This window comes from Callorhinchus milii, unplaced genomic scaffold, assembly GCF_018977255.1.
Source record: "Callorhinchus milii isolate IMCB2004 unplaced genomic scaffold, IMCB_Cmil_1.0 Scaffold896, whole genome shotgun sequence".
In the NCBI taxonomy this organism is placed as follows: domain Eukaryota; kingdom Metazoa; phylum Chordata; class Chondrichthyes; order Chimaeriformes; family Callorhinchidae; genus Callorhinchus; species Callorhinchus milii.
In genome coordinates, this window is record NW_024705637.1 from 646 (window position 1) to 19075 (window position 18430).

General features: G+C 52.5%; 2 protein-coding genes across 3 annotated transcripts; one reads left to right on the forward strand and one right to left on the reverse strand.

Moving 5' to 3' along the window:
* Positions 1-379: 379 nt before the first annotated feature.
* Positions 380-11691, forward strand: tnip1 (TNFAIP3 interacting protein 1). Of its 2 annotated transcripts, XM_042346498.1 has the most exons (17): positions 380-456; positions 3691-3886; positions 4531-4740; positions 4891-4976; positions 5274-5342; positions 6231-6410; positions 6647-6741; positions 6955-7051; positions 7201-7290; positions 7648-7713; positions 8336-8467; positions 8717-8824; positions 9508-9618; positions 9803-9928; positions 10568-10738; positions 10851-10938; positions 11170-11691. In XM_042346498.1, the coding sequence occupies exons 2-17, from the start codon at positions 3736-3738 to the stop codon at positions 11205-11207; spliced, it is 1818 nt and encodes a 605-aa protein (XP_042202432.1). In that variant the 5' UTR covers positions 380-456; positions 3691-3735; the 3' UTR covers positions 11208-11691. The 2 variants fall into 2 exon arrangements, with proteins under 2 accessions (XP_042202432.1, XP_042202433.1); XM_042346499.1 differs by lacking the exon at positions 4531-4740 and having other exon boundaries at positions 381-456.
* Positions 11692-12036: 345 nt separating this feature from the next.
* gpx3 (glutathione peroxidase 3) lies at positions 12037-16465 on the reverse strand. The gene is made up of 5 exons (XM_007908169.2): positions 16172-16465; positions 14190-14346; positions 13816-13933; positions 13170-13269; positions 12037-12561 (listed from the first exon to the last, which is right to left on the reverse strand). Exons 1-5 carry the CDS (start codon positions 16241-16243, stop codon positions 12343-12345), a joined length of 666 nt encoding a protein of 221 aa, XP_007906360.2. The 5' UTR covers positions 16244-16465; the 3' UTR covers positions 12037-12342.
* Between the last annotated feature and the right edge of the window lie 1965 nt (positions 16466-18430).

An 18430-nucleotide genomic window follows, 5' to 3' on the forward strand; every position in this document is an offset into this window, starting at 1 on the left:
CCCTCCCCACCCACACTCATACCCCCTCCCACCCACACTCACTCACACCCCACCCACACCCCACCCACACCCCTCCCCACCCACAATCACACCCCTCCCCACCCACACTCACACCCCCTCCCTACCCACACTCACACCCCCACACTCCCCCCCCCACTCACACCCCCTCCCCCCCACACTCCCCTCCCCCCCTGTGGGCTAATTGCCAGGATCTGATCTGATCAGAACTGAATGTACCAAACACAGCTGACCCCCCCCCAGCCCTGGCCTGTGATTGGCGGATCCCACTGACTGGCAACATGTTGCAATTTGCGGGGAATCCCCCGCGGGTGACGCATGCGCAGAGCGCTCCGGCGCGGGGGAATTCCTCAGATACCCACTTCCGGGTTGTCAGTCGGTTCACTGCTCAGATCGGCCCCGACCCGGGACCCGGGACCCGAGCGGGAATGGGGACAGGTAAGCCGGGGTGTGGGGGAGCGGGGGGGGAGACAGAGAGAGACAGAGACACAGAGAGAGACACAGAGACAGACAGAGAGACAGACAGAGAGAGACAGACAGAGAGACACAGAGAGAGACAGAGACACAGAGACAGAGAGAGAGACAGAGAGAGAGAGACAGACAGAGAGACAGACAGAGAGAGACACAGAGACAGAGAGACAGAGACACAGAGACAGAGAGAGACAGAGAGACACAGAGAGAGACAGAGACAGAGAGACAGACAGAGAGGCAGACAGAGAGAGACAGACAGAGAGACACAGAGAGAGAGACAGACAGAGAGAGACACAGAGAGAGACAGAGACACAGAGACAGAGAGAGACAGAGAGAGACAGAGAGAGAGAGACAGACAGAGAGACAGACAGAGAGAGACACAGAGACAGAGAGAGACACAGAGAGAGAGAGAGACAGAGAGACAGACAGAGAGAGACACAGAGACAGAGAGAGACAGAGAGAGAGAGACAGACAGAGAGACAGACAGAGAGAGACACAGAGACAGAGAGAGACAGAGAGAGACACAGAGACAGAGAGAGACACAGAGACAGAGAGAGACACAGAGACAGACACAGAGACAAAGAGAGAGAGACACAGAGACAGAGACAGAGAGAGTGTTCAATGTGGACCTCACGAGGACGTTGTGGATTTGTTTTGCTCCGAAATGTCTCCTGAAGGAGTGAAGCCATTCGCTGACTCTGTGTCCGGTGTTTGTGCTCCGGTGGTCGTTGTGGCGGATTGGAGAGTCGGAGGGAAGCCTCACCGCCCCCTCTCTCCTCTCCTCACCCACTCCCGTTTAGGGTCCGTGACTGTGTGTGACTGTGTGTGTGTGTGGGGCTGAGGGGCCAATCCCCAGTTTCCATCCCTGGTCGGTGAGGAGGTTGTGGATCTCACTCGGGGTGAAGTGAGACGGTGACAGCAGCGAAGGAGACTGTGTGACCCCCTCTGAAGCTCTCACTCACTCACTCACTCACTCACTCACTTCTCACTCCATCCTCTGCTCTGTCCCCATCACTCACACACACTGGAACTCCCTCATCTCTTTCGCCGAACACTTTTAACATAACTGTCTTCCTGTTATTTATCCCAAACCCCTTATACTGCGCGGAAGGTTTTAATGGTCTTTTGTTTCCTTTGTTATGGACTCAGTTTCGAGAGCCTTTTGTGGTGAGGTTTCCAGCGATGTGTCAGTGAGTGAGTGAGTGAGTGTCTGTAAAACAAATCCTCGCATAAGATCCCAGAATTTTCTCTGTTGTGTTAATGAGTCACTGATCGGGAAAAGTCCCGATGAGTGAAATGTAGAATTTTGCACCACAGAAGGAGGCCATTTGGCCCATCGTGACTGTGCCATCTCCCTGCAAAAGCTGTCCAACCACTCCCACTCCCCCTCTCTGACCCCACAGCTCTGCACATTTTCCTTTTCAAGTCACTATCCCGATGCCCTTGTGAATCCGCTTCCACCCTTTCGGGCAGTGCATTCCAGACAGTAACAACTCTCCGGGTAAAAAGAGAGTCCTGTAGGTCAGTGGTCAGAGCACTCGCCTTCGCAAGCGAGATACCTGGGTTCGATTCCCGGGCAGGGCAAAACGGTGGGCAAGTTTCCTTACTCCACACGTCAGCAGTAAGTAGGAACCTGGTTGTTAGTTGATCGCTTTTCCGGGAGTAATAATTCCTTCAAGAAAAATAATAAATTGGCCACTTCAATCCACAGCTGTTTGTAAGTCACTGCTGTGTGCAATCGGCTGCCGCATTTCACCAATGAAATATACAGTCAATTTGCTTTACAGTATATCATGGGAAGCACTTTGAAACACCTCAAAGACATGATAAGGCGCTACATCAAAGGCAAGGATTACTATTATAATAAAGAGATTTGCTCTGTTGGATGAGATAGGACATTGCTGGTAAATGGAGAGTGTTATTGTGATGGATTGAAGGAGACTCGCCTCTCTCTGACTGAGAGTGAGCAGATCGCAATAGCAACAGGAAATCCTCCGTTCAGATGGTGATCTGATAGACGTGAAAGCTGGAAACCCCGCAACACGTTATATACCCCCAGGCAGGAGCTTCACTCCCTCAGGAACTGAAAGAGAAAGTCAGGTTAACATTTCAGGGGTGAAACTCTTCAAAGCGTTCTCTCTCTATTACAAAACTCAGTTTAACCCCTCGGTCCCTGGTGTCTGCACTGAAAGATAAATTGTGCTTTTATTGGGCGCTACGGTGGGACCCACCGTGCATTTAAAGGTATCTCTCGCTCCGAGGCACCCGCAGGTTGAGGTGACTGTACTCCAGGGGTTCGTTCCCCCTTTAAAACTTCTCAAATTGAAACATCCCCCACCAGACCGACTTAAAGGGACAGTCCGATGATTAATTCAGTTGCAGGAGGAAAAAAAACATCTTCAGTTTCCATCTCCGCTGTGTCTGAAGGCAGCCACTGACATCCCGGCTTTGTCACTGGCTTCACATTGACTGAGACCGTTATGCAGTAAATCTCCCAACGTAAACAGCTGTGAGGGTACGAGGGGCTCAGGGCAATCGATCAGAAACCAGCCTCACTTGTTATCCCCCCAGAAATGGAATTCTGTAGTATTATAATATACTCTGATCCATTCTCTGCTCTCTTTTCTCTCCCCATCCTGCCTGTGCTGGTGCTCGCTCCTCCCATGGGAACTCTCTACTCTAATCCCAGTGATGTGTCACCCCTCCGGCTCGGATGAGTGCTGACTAGCTGATGATTGCGATGATTGTTTTGCAACAGGGACTTGGGGGAATGGCTGTGGGTCGGGGGAAGAGCAGGGACAGTCCGCAACATGATCTCATCCATTCAAGAGCAGTTGGACTGCTCAATAGAGGGTGACACAACCCTGGGCCACTGTGTTAGATTCTGGTGTTGGGTTGTGGTTGTCACCTATAGTAACACTGTACGGATTGGAATCTCCCCCAGTCAACTACAATTTATGAAGTGTTTTGAGACATCTCAACGCTGAGATAAGGCGCTATATCAAATGCAAGGATTATTATTACAGGTAATCGCTGTCCACTGTATTGACTTAACTTATGCGGGAATCGATTTAGAGGGGAGGGGAGAAGATTAAAGGGGGGGGAAGAGAGAGTGTCTGTGTGTTTGCTGTGGGGGTGGGGTGGGGGTAGTGGAGGTTGCTGAGCAGATGGTTACCTCGCGTTGCTTTGCATGTGTTGCAGTGAGGGGAGGGTTTGACTGCTCTAAATGAGGAGTGGTGAGCGGCGATGGAGGGAAGAACCCCGTTTCGGATCTATGACCCTGGTGGGGTGGAAGCCATGACCTGGAACAGTCTGCAGCAGAACAACGCGTCCTACCAGCAGCTGCTGGCGGAGAACAGTGTCCTGAAGGAGAGGATGAAGGGTCTCCAAAGTCTAGGTACCAGCTCCCTCATAGCTTGTCGTCGTGTCGCTGCCTGTGGCGGCGGGGTGTGGGGCGGGGGGATGGGAAACTACTGGGTTAGAGGAGGGAGAGGGCTCTTCTCCCTCCCGGCCCAACACCGGCTCTCAATTTCAAGATCCTCACAGTCGTCTTCAAATCCCTTTACTCCCTGACACTTCCCTTCCTCTCCGACCTACCAACTCCCCAACCCACTGCCTGTGGCTTCTGCTCGACTGGCTCCAGCCTCCTGCATGTATCCTCCTCCGCTCCACCATCGGTGGCTGCACTTTCAGCCCCTACTCCCCGAAACTGTGGAACACTCTCCCTCTGTCCCTCCACTTTGCCACCGTCCTTCCTCTGTGACCGTGCCTCTGGGCACCTCCGCCGGTGTCAAGCGCCCTGCGTGAGGGCAGCTATATAAGTGCAAGTTGTTATTGATTACTTCCCCCCTCCTCCCCCCGTACGAATTATTTCCTGGTCTCCCACCTGAATGTGCTCTAACCCTGTGACCCCCCCCCCACTCCCCCGCTGTGAGAACACAGCTATTTTTTGGGGGGACCACAGCTCTTGAGGGGGCGGGGGGAGAATGGGGGTAGGGGAACGAGCCTGCCACAGTGTCCCAGCCTCTCCCCCACACACAGGAAACCTGTTGGAGGAGTCCCAGACGGAGGCCTTGAGGCTGAGGCAGAAGGTGGAGGAGTTGGTGCGCGACAGCGAGGACTTGAGATCCAGCCCCGGCCTCTTGCTGGCCGAGACCTCGAGCCCCCAGACACCCACCGGCCCCCAGACACCCACCGGCCCCCCAGCCTCCACCGGGCCCCTGGCTTCCACTGTGCCCCCAGATAATCAAGGTATGTGACGAGGTTACAGAGGAGAGCTCCAGGACTGTGTGGGTGGCGCTGGGTGAGGAGGTGGTTGGGAATGGAGCTCAGACACTGTTCCTGATCTTGGCTATGACTCTCTCTCTCTGTCTCTCTCTCTCTCTCTGGGTTCCTCTGTAGACCTGTGCCAGGTCCCAGCACAGGCAGATCCGCAGACTGGCGGGATCCACACGCCGGGAAAAGCCGAACAGAAGCCGCCGGGCAGCGTACGTACAAGGAGTTACCCCCTCACTCACACCTGTTGCCACCCCCTCACTGCCCCCCCACTCGCTCACTGGCCGCTCAGTAGCAAAGTGATTTTTTTACGCATACTGGACACTTCCATTGATACAACACGTGGCATTTGCACAGCACCTTTCACCTTGGGAGGAAGTCCCAAGGGGTTGGACAGTCAGGAATTTGGACCTGAGCTGGGGGGGTCAGGGAGGGAGGGGGGTTGGGTGTCACAGGCTGAGTTGCTGTGCGTTGTGTGTCTGTCCTTCACGTGTTCGTTACATTCTCAGGAAACGTCCTCGGAATTTGAAATCGTCAACATGGAAGAGAAGATGGAGAGAAGTGAAGGAGAGAGAGAGGTGAGATTTCCCCCCCTGTCCCTGCGAATGGGGCGCGTGGATTACTGGGGTTAGAGGAGTGAGAGAGAGAGCTCCAGTGAGGGAGTGAGACAGAAGGAGCCCATGCTGAGAGCTGTGGGAAGTAGCCTCGGAAGATTCCCCCCGGGAGTCAGTGAGGAATTCCATTAGAATTCCCAGGGGAGAGAGGAAAGGTGAGGTCAGGGCTAAGATCAAGTGTAGTTTCTGTTCTTATCACCATTGTGCGGCTTTCAGAAAGATCTCCTGTTGAGAGTCGCTTGTGTCTGACACGGCCATGAGGCAATGTCGGAGACTGAGCTTCCTCCCGCCCCCTGTTGGCTGGGATTGGGATTGCAGCAACCGCCAATCTGAGGAGCTCGATCACAAAGAGATACCGGACTGTGGGGCTCGCTCGCCAGGTCACTGGGCTCAGGAGGGGCTTATCGTGAAGACGGGCATCAGGTCCGCCTCGTCCTGTGGCGATTTGGTGCCGGAGAGAGTTTGTGGGGATAACACTCGCTACAGTTTAAGAAATGGGTTTCGGTCTAAATCGCCTTAATTAAAGGGGTGATCGGGGCCAAACTGTGTAACCTCCCTCCGTTTCCCCCCCCATCTCTCTCCCTCCCCCCCTCTCTCTCCCCCACCCCCTCTCTGCCCCTCCTCTCTCCCCCCTCCTCTCTCCCTCCCCCCTCTCTCCCCCCTCCTCTCTTCCTCTCTACCCCACCCCTCTCTACCCCACCCCTCTCTACCCCCCTCTCTACCCTCCACTCTATTTCCCCCTTCTCTCACCCCCTTCTCTCTGCCCCCTCTCTCTCTCTCTCTCTCTCCACGTCTCTCTCTCCTCCCTCTCTCTCTCTCTGCCCACCCCCCAACCCACCGTGGGGTGTGTAGCTGGCTGGTGAGGATGGCGATGTGTCTGGATACCTGAACAGACTGGGCAGTTCTCTCAGTGTATTTGCTGAGGAGACGAACCGTAAGCAGCTCCTGGCTCACCTCAGCCGCATGGCCGTGGACTTCTCCCGACTGACAGCCAAGGTCCAACGCAACGAGTCCAAGACCTCCGTTCTGCAGGTACCGCAACCCCCGCTTGGGCTCTGCCCCCACCCCGCCCGGACTCCGCCCGGACTCCGCCCATCCACGCCCAGACCTGCCCGGACTCCTCCCTGCCTCCACCCTCTCCCCGCTCTCCCTTGACTCCCCACCACCACCCAGTCCTGGCTACAGATTAGCCCTCGGCCTACACAACACACAGTCACTACATGGCAGTTCCGCGGGTGCTGAGCATTGATGTTGGGCTGTTGCCGCAGACGCTGTGTGAGCAGCTCCGCAGCGAGAACGAGGATCTGCGCAGGAAACTGGATAATGACATCCAGCACCAGAGCCGTGTGGTGGAGAGGATCCAGTACGTACTCACACTCGCGTACACACACTCACCCTCCCGACACTCGCGCACACACACACGATGCTCACATTCACACACATACTCACACACTCTCCCTCTCTCTCACCTCTCACTCTCTGTGTCTCTCTCTCGCGTTCACTCACTCACCTCTATCTCTCTTTCCCTCTCTCTGTCACGGGATTAATAATGGTTGTTTCCTCTCGGCTCTGTCAGGCAGGAGAACGAGCAGCTGAGGCGAGCGAGTGGGGAGAGGGCACTGACAGGCCAGCGAAGGCTTACGGCCCCCACAGTGGGAGCAGAGGGCCAGCAGGTAGGTCACATATTATCTCAACGTCCCCCCCACCCACCACCCTGGTCACTCCAGCACCTGCCACTGTTAAGCGCTCTGAGATGCGTAGGGGGCGCTGTGTAAGTTCTTGTTGCAATCACTCTAATCTCTCTCTCCCCCTCTCTGCCCAGAGCCCCGAGGTCCCGGAGCAGGCGGGGGGGAGGAAAGAGCTGGAGATCCTGGAGAAGAAAGCCCAAGCCCTGGAACAGCAGAGGAGGGAGGTGAGGCTGAGAGCGATACCGTAGTCACAGCTCCCAGCCCTCAGCGTAGGGCAACACCGCAGCCCCCGGCACAGCGGTGGGTGGGGAGGGGGGAAGAAGGGGCCTCAGACTGTTCTGGGGAGATGCTGTGAACCCAGGCGGGTGCTGCTGGCTGAGTGGCTTCTCAGTGAGACTTGGAAGGTGCCACACGTCCTTAACCCTGTGATCAATGCCGAGCCGGGAGAGCTTGAGTGATCGCTCAGTGTTGTGGTTTCCGCGTGGCTGTGTGCTCTGCTCGCTCTCCCTGTGCGTTGGGGACGTCCTCCCGGCCTGAAAGGCACAATACACAAATGTAATTTGTAGTTGTTGTTGTTACAGCTGTTGGAGGTGAACAAGCAGTGGGACCAGCAGTTTCGCACTATGAAGCAACAGTACGAGCAGAAGGTAACGTTACCGCACACAGCTCCCGTCCGACTGTCCGTCCGGGCACACGTTAGAGGTCCTGTAGCATTATTGGAAACCTTGGAGGTTTCTCCTGGCGTCCTGGCCGACATCGTCTCTCTCTCCCCCATCGTAACATTGTCTCTCTCTCCCCATCGTAACATTGTCTCTCTCTCCCCATCGTAACATTGTCTCTCTCTCTCCCCATCGCAACACTGTCTCTCCCCCATCACAACACTGTCTCTCTCCCCATCGCAACACTGTCTCTCTCCCATCGTAACATTGTCACCATATTACAATACTGTAAATCCTGTGAAGCATTTTGAGACATCCTCCCAACATCCTCCCATCCTCCCAACTGTGCAGCGCCTTGGGACGTCCTCCTGACGTGAAAGGCGCTCTATAAATGGAATCTTGTTGTTGTTGTTGTTGTTGTTAATTGTGTTGTTATATGACTGTTATTATTATTGCTCTTATTGTTATTGTATTATTGGAATTGGTATACTGTTATTTTGTTTTATGTTTATATTACTATTATTTGTAATAATATTGTTACACTGTTGTTGCGATATTGTGCTGATATTGTATATTGTTGTTATTACCTTCTTGTTGTTGTGCTAATCAGATAGTGGAGCTACGCCAACGGTTATCAGTCTCACAGCGATCGCTGAGTGGGCAGGAGGCTGATCGCGATGTGCGGCAACGAGACTTTGACAAGCAACTGCTGCTGGCCAAGACCCGGATCAGCAGCGGAGAGGTACAGAACCCCTCCCACACCCCAACCCCTGACCCAACACAACCCCCACCCTGATCCCCCAGCTCCCAGCTCCCGCCTCGCACAGCAAGACATCCATTCAACTCAGACTTGTCAAAAACATTAACTAATACCTTTTACCATCTCTGTGTCTCTCTGACTGTGTGTGTGTGTGGGTATGTGTCTTTCTCTCTCTATACCACTCATACGGTCTTTCTCGCTCCCATAACTGTCTCACTCTCTCTGTTTCAGTCCGAGGTTAAGGAGCTGAAACAGAAGAACAAGTGTCTCCAGGATCAGCTCATGTCTCTGACCAAACAGCGGGAATATCAAGAGAGGGAAATCCAGCGGCTCAACAAGGTGTGGACACGTCAACCTCTTTACTTCACAAATATATTCCATCCAAAGTGCGGTGGATATCGTTCATTGCTGTCTCACTGTGTGTGTGTGTGTGTGTGTGTGAGGGTCGCTGTGGATGTGTGTGTGTGTGTGTGGGTCGCTGTGGATGTATGTGTGTGTGTGTGTGTGTGAGGGTCGCTGTGGATGTGTGTGTGTGTGTGTGTGTGTGAGGGTCGCTGTGGATGTATGTGTGTGTGTGTGTGTGAGGGTCGCTGTGGATGTATGTGTGTGTGTGTGTGTGTGGGGTCGCTGTGGATGTATGTGTGTGTGTGTGTGTGTGAGGGTCGCTGTGGATGTATGTGTGTGTGTGTGTGGGGGTCGCTGTGGATGTGTGTGTGTGTGTGTGGGTCGCTGTGGATGTATGTGTGTGTGTGTGTGTGGGGTCGCTGTGGATGTATGTGTGTGTGTGTGAGGGTCGCTGTGGATGTATGTGTGTGTGTGGGGGTCGCTGTGGATGTATGTGTGTGTGTGTGTGGGGGTCGCTGTGGATGTGTGTGTGGGGGTCGCTGTGAGTGTGTGGGTGTGTGTGGGTCGCTGTGGGTGTGGCTGTGTGTGTGTGTGGGGGGGGGGGGGGTCGCTGTGGGTTTGGCTGTGTGTGTGTGTGTATCCACCCACACATGTGTAGTGACATGTTTGTGTCTCAGGCTCTGGAGAACGTGTTGACGGCTCAGACTCCTCTGTTTGTCGCTGGAGAAACAGGTGTCGGTGCCCAGAGACAGGAGCTGCTCACTCAGCTCGAGGTCCTCAAACACCAGGTAAGAGCCCTTCCTCCCCCGTCACCCCTCCCCCTCGCAACCCCTCCCTCTCCATAACCCATCACCTCTCCCCAAACAGCTGTGAGCTGTGTCACTGTCGGGCAGTTTGTGGCGCTGTGTCGCGGTGGTCATGTGTGTGTTGGTCACTGGGTCACGTGTGTGTGTGTGTGCGTGTAATTTCCAGGTGAAGATCTTTCAGGAGGATTTCCAGAGGGAGAGGAGCGACCGGGAGAGAATGAATGAGGAAAAGGAGGTGTTAAAGCTTCAGCTGGAGCAGCTTCAGAGTCAGAACGGTCTCCTCAACACACAGGTACCCACACTCCCCCCTCTCCCTCTGCAGCCCCCAACACACAGGAGCCCACCCACCCTCTCCCTCCGCACCCCCCAACACACAGGGACCACCCGCCCCCCTCCCATCCACCCACAGTTTTATTCTCTTCTGATTCCCCCCACCCCCTAATCCCATACGTACATGTTCTCACTTTCTTTCTCTCTCTCTTGCTCGCTCTCTCTCTCTCACGGTGTCTCTCGCTCTGTCTCCGCTGTCAGCTGCGAGTCTATCACGATGATTATTAGGAGGAGAAGTTGCAAAAGGAAAAGTTTTAGCGAATCCTGAAGCTTCAGAAACAGGTCCTGGAGGAGGTACAGGGAGCGAGAGAGCTCGAGGGAGGGAGAGAGAGAGAGAGAGCACGGGCGAGAGTATGTGTAACGTGAGAATGATCATCTCACAGGGAGTGTGGCAAATGAGGCAGATCATAACCTGATGTTCCTGTGCAGCACTGTGTGGGGGGGAGAGGGGGTGCCCTGTTTGTGTGTGTAATGTGGCCGCCCGGTTTGCCTGTAACAGTCACTTCACGTAAGAGCGAGTGCACTTTGCTACGTTCTAAGCTAAGGCACGGACTGACGGTGTTGTTGTTGTTCCTCTCCTCACTCTGATCTCCGTTGACAGGATCCAGCAGAGAGACGTTCCTCAGAGCCCTCGGCCCGAGCCCCCACCCCATTCTGCCCCGGCTACCCCGTGCCCCCCTACCCACCGCTCCCCCAGGTGCACGGGGGCTACGACTGGCAGATCCACTACCCGCCCACGGCCCTGGGACTCGGGCCCGTGCCCTACCACCTGGTGAGTCACAGCTAACGGGTCACTGTACACGCAGATACGCGCACACACACCCAGACACACCCTCTGTGTTGCTGTGTGCCTCTGTATGGCTGATTCTCTGTTTCTGGCACAGACGGACCCCCACTGGCACCCGCTCTGCCCCACGGCCCCCAGGATCCCGGCCAACACACAGCCCGACGGAGCCAAGCTGAACCGGATAGGTGAGAACAGGGATCGAGGTCAGGCCTCGCTCTGTGACCCTCGACCCTCATTTCCGGGTAGATCGTGGGGAAGTATTACTTACGTTGCATGTTGATGCTTGACCCTGCTGGATATGTGTGTGTTGGGGGGGGGGGGGGGTGAGCGCTGAGTGTGTGCGTGTGTGGGGTGGTGGGGGCTGTGTTTGTTCTGTGTGAGTGTTTAACCCCCCCCCTCTCTCTCTCCTGTTACAGATGCTCTGGCCCATGGCCCTGGGAAGGGCCAGCACTGAGCCCAGTGACTACCTGACATTGACCTGCTTCTCCTGCTCTCAACCTGGAGGAGGTCCAAACTCCCAAGTACCTTCAGTGTGGGCAGCCTAGTTTCTGGCTCTGTGTCTCTCTGTTTGTAGACCTGGCTCTTGCCGTTTCGATTCGGGAGGGGCTTCCCGAGTTTCCAGTCGTGCTGGATTTTTGGCAACAATCATGTTCTGCTCTGAATTTCCAAACTTTGGTGTAAAAGCGAAATGGCATCAAAACCCCAGTTTGGAGAATTTGCCAAAGTTCAGCACAACTTGAAATTGGGAAACAATATGTTCCTGAGGTTGAAAACGGCTGGAATCTAATAGTCCCCCCACCCACCCTAACCCCCCTCCCCTACTTCGCAACCCAGCTCCATCTTTCCTTCCCTTCTGTCCAGCCTCGGAGTGTGAGTAATTCTTCATTTGTCCACTTTAAAAATACAATCCCCTGATATTAAAATCCTTGTTAAATCCCCTTTGACCTTTTGTGAATTTGTGGTGAGGGTGAGGGGGAGAGCGCGAGGGGAGACAACCCCCACCCCCCAAACTGACTTATCTCAGCTTTCCAAAGTTGGCCACACAGAAGAAAGATTTATTTGTAACCAGATTTAATGAAGACAGCACGGTGTGGGGAAGGCAAAGGGGAGGGGTTGGGAGCATGGTGGGGAGCATTGGGAGGGGGAGCGTAGGCCTGGGGGAACGGTGGGGGACGCTAAGGGAATGGGTGGGGAGCAGGAGCGTGCGGCCTGGGGGGCAAGATGGCTGGGGAGAGTGGGGCGATGGGGTTGGGGAGCGGGGGGAGAGGGGTGGAGGAGTGGGGGCTCGGGTGGGGAGGGGGTGGTGGAGCAGGAGCGTGTGGCCTGGGGGACAGGGCAGCCTGAATGCACTGAAGGAGCTGCTCTTGCCCAGACCAGCCTCAGACCAGGCCCCGCAGGGTCTGCTTTACAGCCTGGTCCTCACTGTCACGTCCTGCCACACCCCCGCCTCCACCCCCAACCCTCAACTCCTAACACCCCCCGGGCCAGGGCAGTTTTGGGGGAGAGCAGACAATGTTGGGGTTACAGGGCGTCACTCAGCTGAGGTGTTGGAGTTGACTTTAGCTGTGGCTGGGGGCTGTCAGTAGGAGTTATTGCGAACCTCTTTCCAACAGGGATTTCATGTAGTAGATGACGTTGGCCCTGACGATTGCCACAGGAACGTTGTGATTCCAGCGCATGATCACCTGTCCGGTCGGGCTCACCAGGAACTTCTCAAAGTTCCACTTCAAGTCCGAGATCTTCAGGGGCTTCCAGAACAGCCTTGCGTGGGCATCCCCGAAGCTTTCGCTCACCGGTGGGCACGCGCTCTGTGGGCAAACGGCAAGAGTTACCCACTTGCCTGGAGTCACCCAGGCCATGTCAGCTGTTGCGTGTGCGTGGCGTTTGCATGTTACGTGTGGGTAGAGTTGTCCCAACTGGACAAGGAACACTGGAACATAGGAACAGGAGTAGACCTAACAAACATGTATCAATCTTGAAAATTTGGATGGATCCAGTATCCAAAAGGGGAGGGAGAGAGTTGCAAGCAGCGGGAAAGCTGGCCAGACAGTGCTCTCAATGAACAAGCTATGAGGTTTTAGCTGGTTAGACTCCAGCAGTTACCCCAATGTACACTCTGGGCTCCTCCCAAAATTTGGCTCTTGCCAACCTGCACCTAATACTTTCCGGAATTAGGTAAGCGGGGGGGTGTCCTTCCAGAGAGGGAGAGAAAGAGAGAGAGCGCATTCCATTTCAACAATCTATCTCTGGGGTTTCCATGTGTAGATGGGATGCCTGGAAATCTCAGCTTGGGTTTGGAGATTCTTAAGCAACGGTGATGGGTTTCCGCACATGTCAGACACCTGACTGACCAAAAAAACACGAAAGCGTGTTGAGTGTGCGCGGGTTGATGGTGAGAAGAGCAAAGCGGACTGACCTTGAGGTACGTATAATGCTCTTGTTCGTCAACACCATTCACATCTCCCTTCTGGAACATCAGAAAGTTTGGCACAAACCCTTTCCCAGGGCGGACATATCTGAGGGCAGAGGGAGAGACTCTGTGTGATGTGAGTGTGTGAATGTGAACGTTCTGTGGGTGTGCGCTTGAACGAGGACTGTTTTTCTCCCGCTCAGCTCTCCCCACCATCGGCAGTTGGGCCTTCAGCCTCTCTGCCCCCACCTTTGGAACACCATCCCACAATCCTTGCCCCCTCCCTTGCCTCCTTCAGGACACATCTCAAGACCTTCCTCTTTGACCGAGCCTTCGCTCACCCTTCTACACCCATCCTCCCTGCCCTTGACCCTCCTGATCCCAGCCACCAGCTCAGGTCCAAATCCCTGCCTGTCCAGGGTGTTGGGCTGTCCTTCTCACATGAAAGGCACCGTGTAAATGTCATTTGTTTTTCTTGTTCTTTGTTGTTGTCGCTGCTCACACTCACTTCAGAGAGAGAGACCCTCGGTGTGAGCAGTGTGCGAGTGTCTGTAAGGACTGTTTGGCTGATCACACTCACTTCAGAGAGAGAGACCCTCGGTGTGAGCAGTGTGCGAGTGTGTGTAAGGACTGTTTGGCTGATCACACTCACTTCAGGCTGAGTAATATCTCCCTATTGTTGCCTGGCTCCTGTTTCCCAAACTGGTTGGAGGGGAAGGCGAGGATAGTAAAACCGTGTGGTTGCAGTTCCTTGTGAAGTGCATTCAGTTCTGGGGAACAAACAAACACAGCTCTCATTATAATATGCAATAACAATCCTTGCAGTGCCTTATTGTGTAGTGTAGTGACTGTGCTTTGTGGGCAAGTACAGCAGCCAATTCGTGCACAAACAGCCATGAGGTTGATGGCTGAGGGTGTGTGTGTGAGTGGGGGGAGACGCAGGGATTACTGGGAGAGAGGAACTCCCTTCTCTTTTTGACTTGCGCCACGAGTGTGAGCTGTGGACCTGAGGTAAGAGGCACAAACCAAGGTACTGCTCGGTTAACCCTCAGTAGGAAGCCACATTGACAATCAGCACCGTTTTGCCCATGAAGTCCATGAAGGAGATGTAGTGACGGCCGTCAATCGTTGTGGCTCCATAGTTATAGATGGAGTCGGGGATCGAGGAGTTACAGTAAGAAACCTGCAGGTCAGAGATCGTGAGAGTCATCAGGTCTCAGGTTTAATAATAACAACAATAATCCTTGCATTTAATATAACGCCTCATCGCATCTGCAAGACGGCTCAAAGCGCTTCACGCTTAATAATAATAATAATCCCTCCAAAACCAAAAACAATAATGGTCATTTTCAATCCACGACTGTTTGTGGGACATTGCTGTGTGCAATCGGCTGCCGCGTTCGCCCACAAATATACAGTCAATTCACTTTACAGTGTGTTCTGTGAAGTGCTTTGGGACGTCCTCCCGACGTGAAAAGCACTATATCAAATGCAAGGATTATTATTATTATTCACAGAATATACTATAAAGTGAATTAACTGTATTTTGTGGGTGAAATGCGGCAGCCAATTGCACACAAACAGTTGTGGACTGAGTGACCAAATTATTATTATTTTTTTGAAGGTATTATTACCCCCTGGGGCTGAGTGTGACTGTGAGCGTGCAAGTCTGAGTGTGTATGACTGTGGGTGAGTGGCAGTCTCTCTCCAGTGAGCAGGTTGGTGATTAGGGTGGGTTGTTTATTCTCAGTGGCTCACTGTCACAAGTTAATCATTTCATAAACTCTCAGTCTTCAGACGTGGCAGACTGGCTTCTGTCACGTGGAGAGCAGAGTGCCCGCAGGCAACCAGCGTTGTCACAGACCCTCAGACCCAGGGGGTAATCATCCCTTCAAAAAAATAATAATTTGGTTATCAAATAATCTGTAGAGTGCGGAGAGAGGGTGGGGGGAGGAGAGATGCTTTCTGAGCTCAGACCCCAGAGCCACATTCAATAACATTCAAATTTGCAAAGCACTATATCAAATGCAAGGATCAAAGCAAATTTGACCTGAATTGTCTCCTCATCAGGGTAATTTACCGCCTGTTAATGCCCCGTCCCCCGAACTCGCTGCTGAGCTTTCCTCTGGTAATGGAAATAAAACAGCCTCTTCTGAGCTGGGGTGGTGGGAGACGGGGACTGGAGGGGGGTGGTTAGTAACTGAGCCCCAGGGACGGGGAGCGAGTACCCCAAGCTGTGCCCAGTGATTTCACTTCACCTTACTCGTTTCATTGGGATGTCGTCCTGACATGAGAGACCCAATAAAAACACATGTACACACATATATATATAATCATATAGAATAATAATCCTTGCATTTGATATAGCATCTTATCACGTCGTCCATATGTATCAAAGCACTTGACAGAATATATTCTGTAAAGTGTAGTGACCGTATTTTGTGGGTGAAATGCAGCAGCCAATTGTGCACAGTAGTGTCCCACCAACAGTCGTGGATTCAGTGACTATTATTGTTAGTATTATTTTTTTTGGAAGAGATTATTACCCCTGGAAAAGCGATCTGTCAATCGACTGACAATCTGATTCCTACTTACTGCCCAGGTAAACAGAATGTGTGGAGTGAGGAAACTTGCCTAAGGTTTCGCCCTGCCCAGGAATCAAACCTAGGTCCTCTCGCTTGCGAGGCAAGGGCTCTAACCACTGAACTGTATTTTTTTTACATATATTTACACATATACATACTGAGGAACTTGTCCGTCCATCTATGATTCTATAGCGGGGGAGTGGGATTAATTTGGACAGCTCTTTCAAAGCACTGGCATGGACACGATGGGTCGAATGACCTCCTTCTAATATCTAATTATCCCGCTCGAGCCCCAGCCTTGAATTGCAAATGTCAATCAAACCTGCGCTCATGCCCAACTTTAGGCTAATATTTGCTTTAGCTCCGAGCGTGTGAGACACACATTAAACCTGGTACCTGTCACGGCGATGTTCTCGCTCTTACCTGTGTCTGTGATGTTTGCACCAAGGTGATCAGGAGCAAAGCCAATAGCCAGTGGCTCAAGCTGCCCTCCATGACTCTACCTGCCTCGCTCGCTCGCTGATGTTCCAGACTATTTATTGTGTTGATGGCTCATCCTAGAAACACAGGGGAGGAAGGCTGAACTATCCTAGCCAATCATTCTCCAGAAAAACAATCTAGTCTCGGAGCCAAATATCATCCTTAACCCTTTAATCAGCCCCGAGTCACAGACTTGATCAATGTATTCCATTTGACTGTCTGTGGGACGCTGCTGTGCACAATCGGCTGCCGGGTTGTGCCCACAAAATACACAATCAATTAATTTTACAGTATATTCCGTGAAGCACTTTGAAATGTCTCCCAGAAAAGCAATCCGCCAATCGACTAACAACCAGGTTCCTACTTACTGCAAGGTAAACAGAGGGGTGTGGAGGAACGAAACTTGCCTGGGAATCGAACACAAGTCCTCTCGCTTGCGAGTCAAGTGCTCTAACCTCTATGCTACTATACTCCACTTGCCTCAAAGATGGCACCTTGCAGGGAAGAGACCTCCCGCCCTGTCCTGCGAGCACTGAGCCGGGCTGGCAAGTTACTGAAACCAGGCAGGAGAGTTTGAAAGATGCCGGTATTCCGAGGTTTAACATATCTGCTCCAGCTGTTCCCAGAGGTGAATGCACATGGCATTCCCAGGTTAGCCACTGAATGGCCCCCTCCTGTGGTCACATACTGGAAGAGAAATAGATTGAAACAAGAGTTCTGTACATCTGTAAATAGTTCACGGTTTAACTTTTTGATTAGGACATGTTGAATGTGTGTGTCTGTGCATTTTTGTGTGTAAATCTGTGTATATTTAACCCACATAATACAGTCAATCCACTTACAATATATCCCTTGAAGCCCTTTGGGACATCTCAACAACGTGATAAGGCGCTATATCAAATGCAAGTTTTTTTTATTATTATATAGGTCTATATATGTGTGTCATTGTGCGTCTGTCCTAATCATGTATTTTTGCACGTGTGAGAGACGTCATGTGCATCTGTGGCTTCGTACTGTTTGCTTTTGTATGTTTTTTGGTATCATGTGTGTGTAATGTTCATGTACGGAGTGTCTCTCAGTGTCCTGACCAACAATCCTCCAAAGAAATAGGTCAGTCACCGCATGGCTGTTTGTGAAGCTTTGCTGTGTGTAAATTGGCTTCTGTGGTCAATGATCTCTCAGCCAGCCAGCGAGATTGAACATGGTACTTGATGATCTGAGCTGAGGAACTATTTATTTTTGTCCATTCACCCCTCCCCGCTGCCAATTCCCCGAGAGCCTCTGTCTCTAGACTGCTGTTTCCAATCAATGACTGGAGATTTTCTTACCCAATAAAATTGGAGGCAAAAATCAAATAAAACGTCAAACCCAACATCAACAAACCGTGGCTTCAATTAGCAGCGACTGGTTCCCACTGCAGACCCTCACGGGCGGGGGTTGGGGGTAGAAATTCACCATCCTATCCACCTGCCCTGGAGCCCACTCTAGCACGTGTTTCTGCTTACACTTGTCGGGCATGTTACAAGGTGCCTGTTTCCCCGAGGCTGCACTGCGAGGCGGATTGGTGGGGGCGGTGGTAATGAGTTCAACTCCACTCACTGCAAATGGTTCTCCTCTCTTTACTCACAGCAAGCTGTTTGATATTCCCTTGCGAGCTGAGGTCTCAGTGACGGCTCTGAAGGGATGTTACTGGTGTCAGTCTGGCTCAGTCAGTAATAGAAATAATAATAATTCTTACATTTGATTCAGCACCTTATCACAACGTTGTCTCAAAGCTCTGGGTATGGTAGCACTTTCACTTCCAGGTAAGACGGTCAGGTTCGTGGGTTCACACCCCCCCCCACCCCAACCCTAACTGAACTTTCCAGGAGATTTCCTGGGAATGAGATGACTTTGACTTTTGTTTCGCCCACAAAATACAGTCACTACACTTTACAGTATATTCTGTGAAGCGCTTTGAGATGTTTCAATGGTGTGATAAGGCGCTGTATCAAATGCAAAAGGATTATTATTATAACATGTTCCTTCTAAAGTGACTCTGTGCTGGTTGGTTGCAGAGTGATGGAGAGAATGAAATTTTCCTAGAGGCAGAGACAGACAGACAGACAGACTGACTGACAGACTGACTGACTGACGGGGGTAATGTGAGGGAGGAATGGATGTACTGGGAAAGCAAGCAAACCAGGTGCCTCTTATATTCAG

Bases quoted from the DNA above. Each gene is read 5' to 3' on its own strand.
- tnip1 (XM_042346498.1), top strand. From the start codon at position 3,736: ATGGAGGGAAGAACCCCGTTTCGGATCTATGACCCTGGTGGGGTGGAA. The intron at 4,741-4,890 runs GTATGTGACGAG...GTTCCTCTGTAG, and splicing joins TGTGCCCCCAGATAATCAAG to ACCTGTGCCAGGTCCCAGCA. The intron at 9,619-9,802 runs GTAAGAGCCCTT...TGTAATTTCCAG, and splicing joins TCGAGGTCCTCAAACACCAG to GTGAAGATCTTTCAGGAGGA.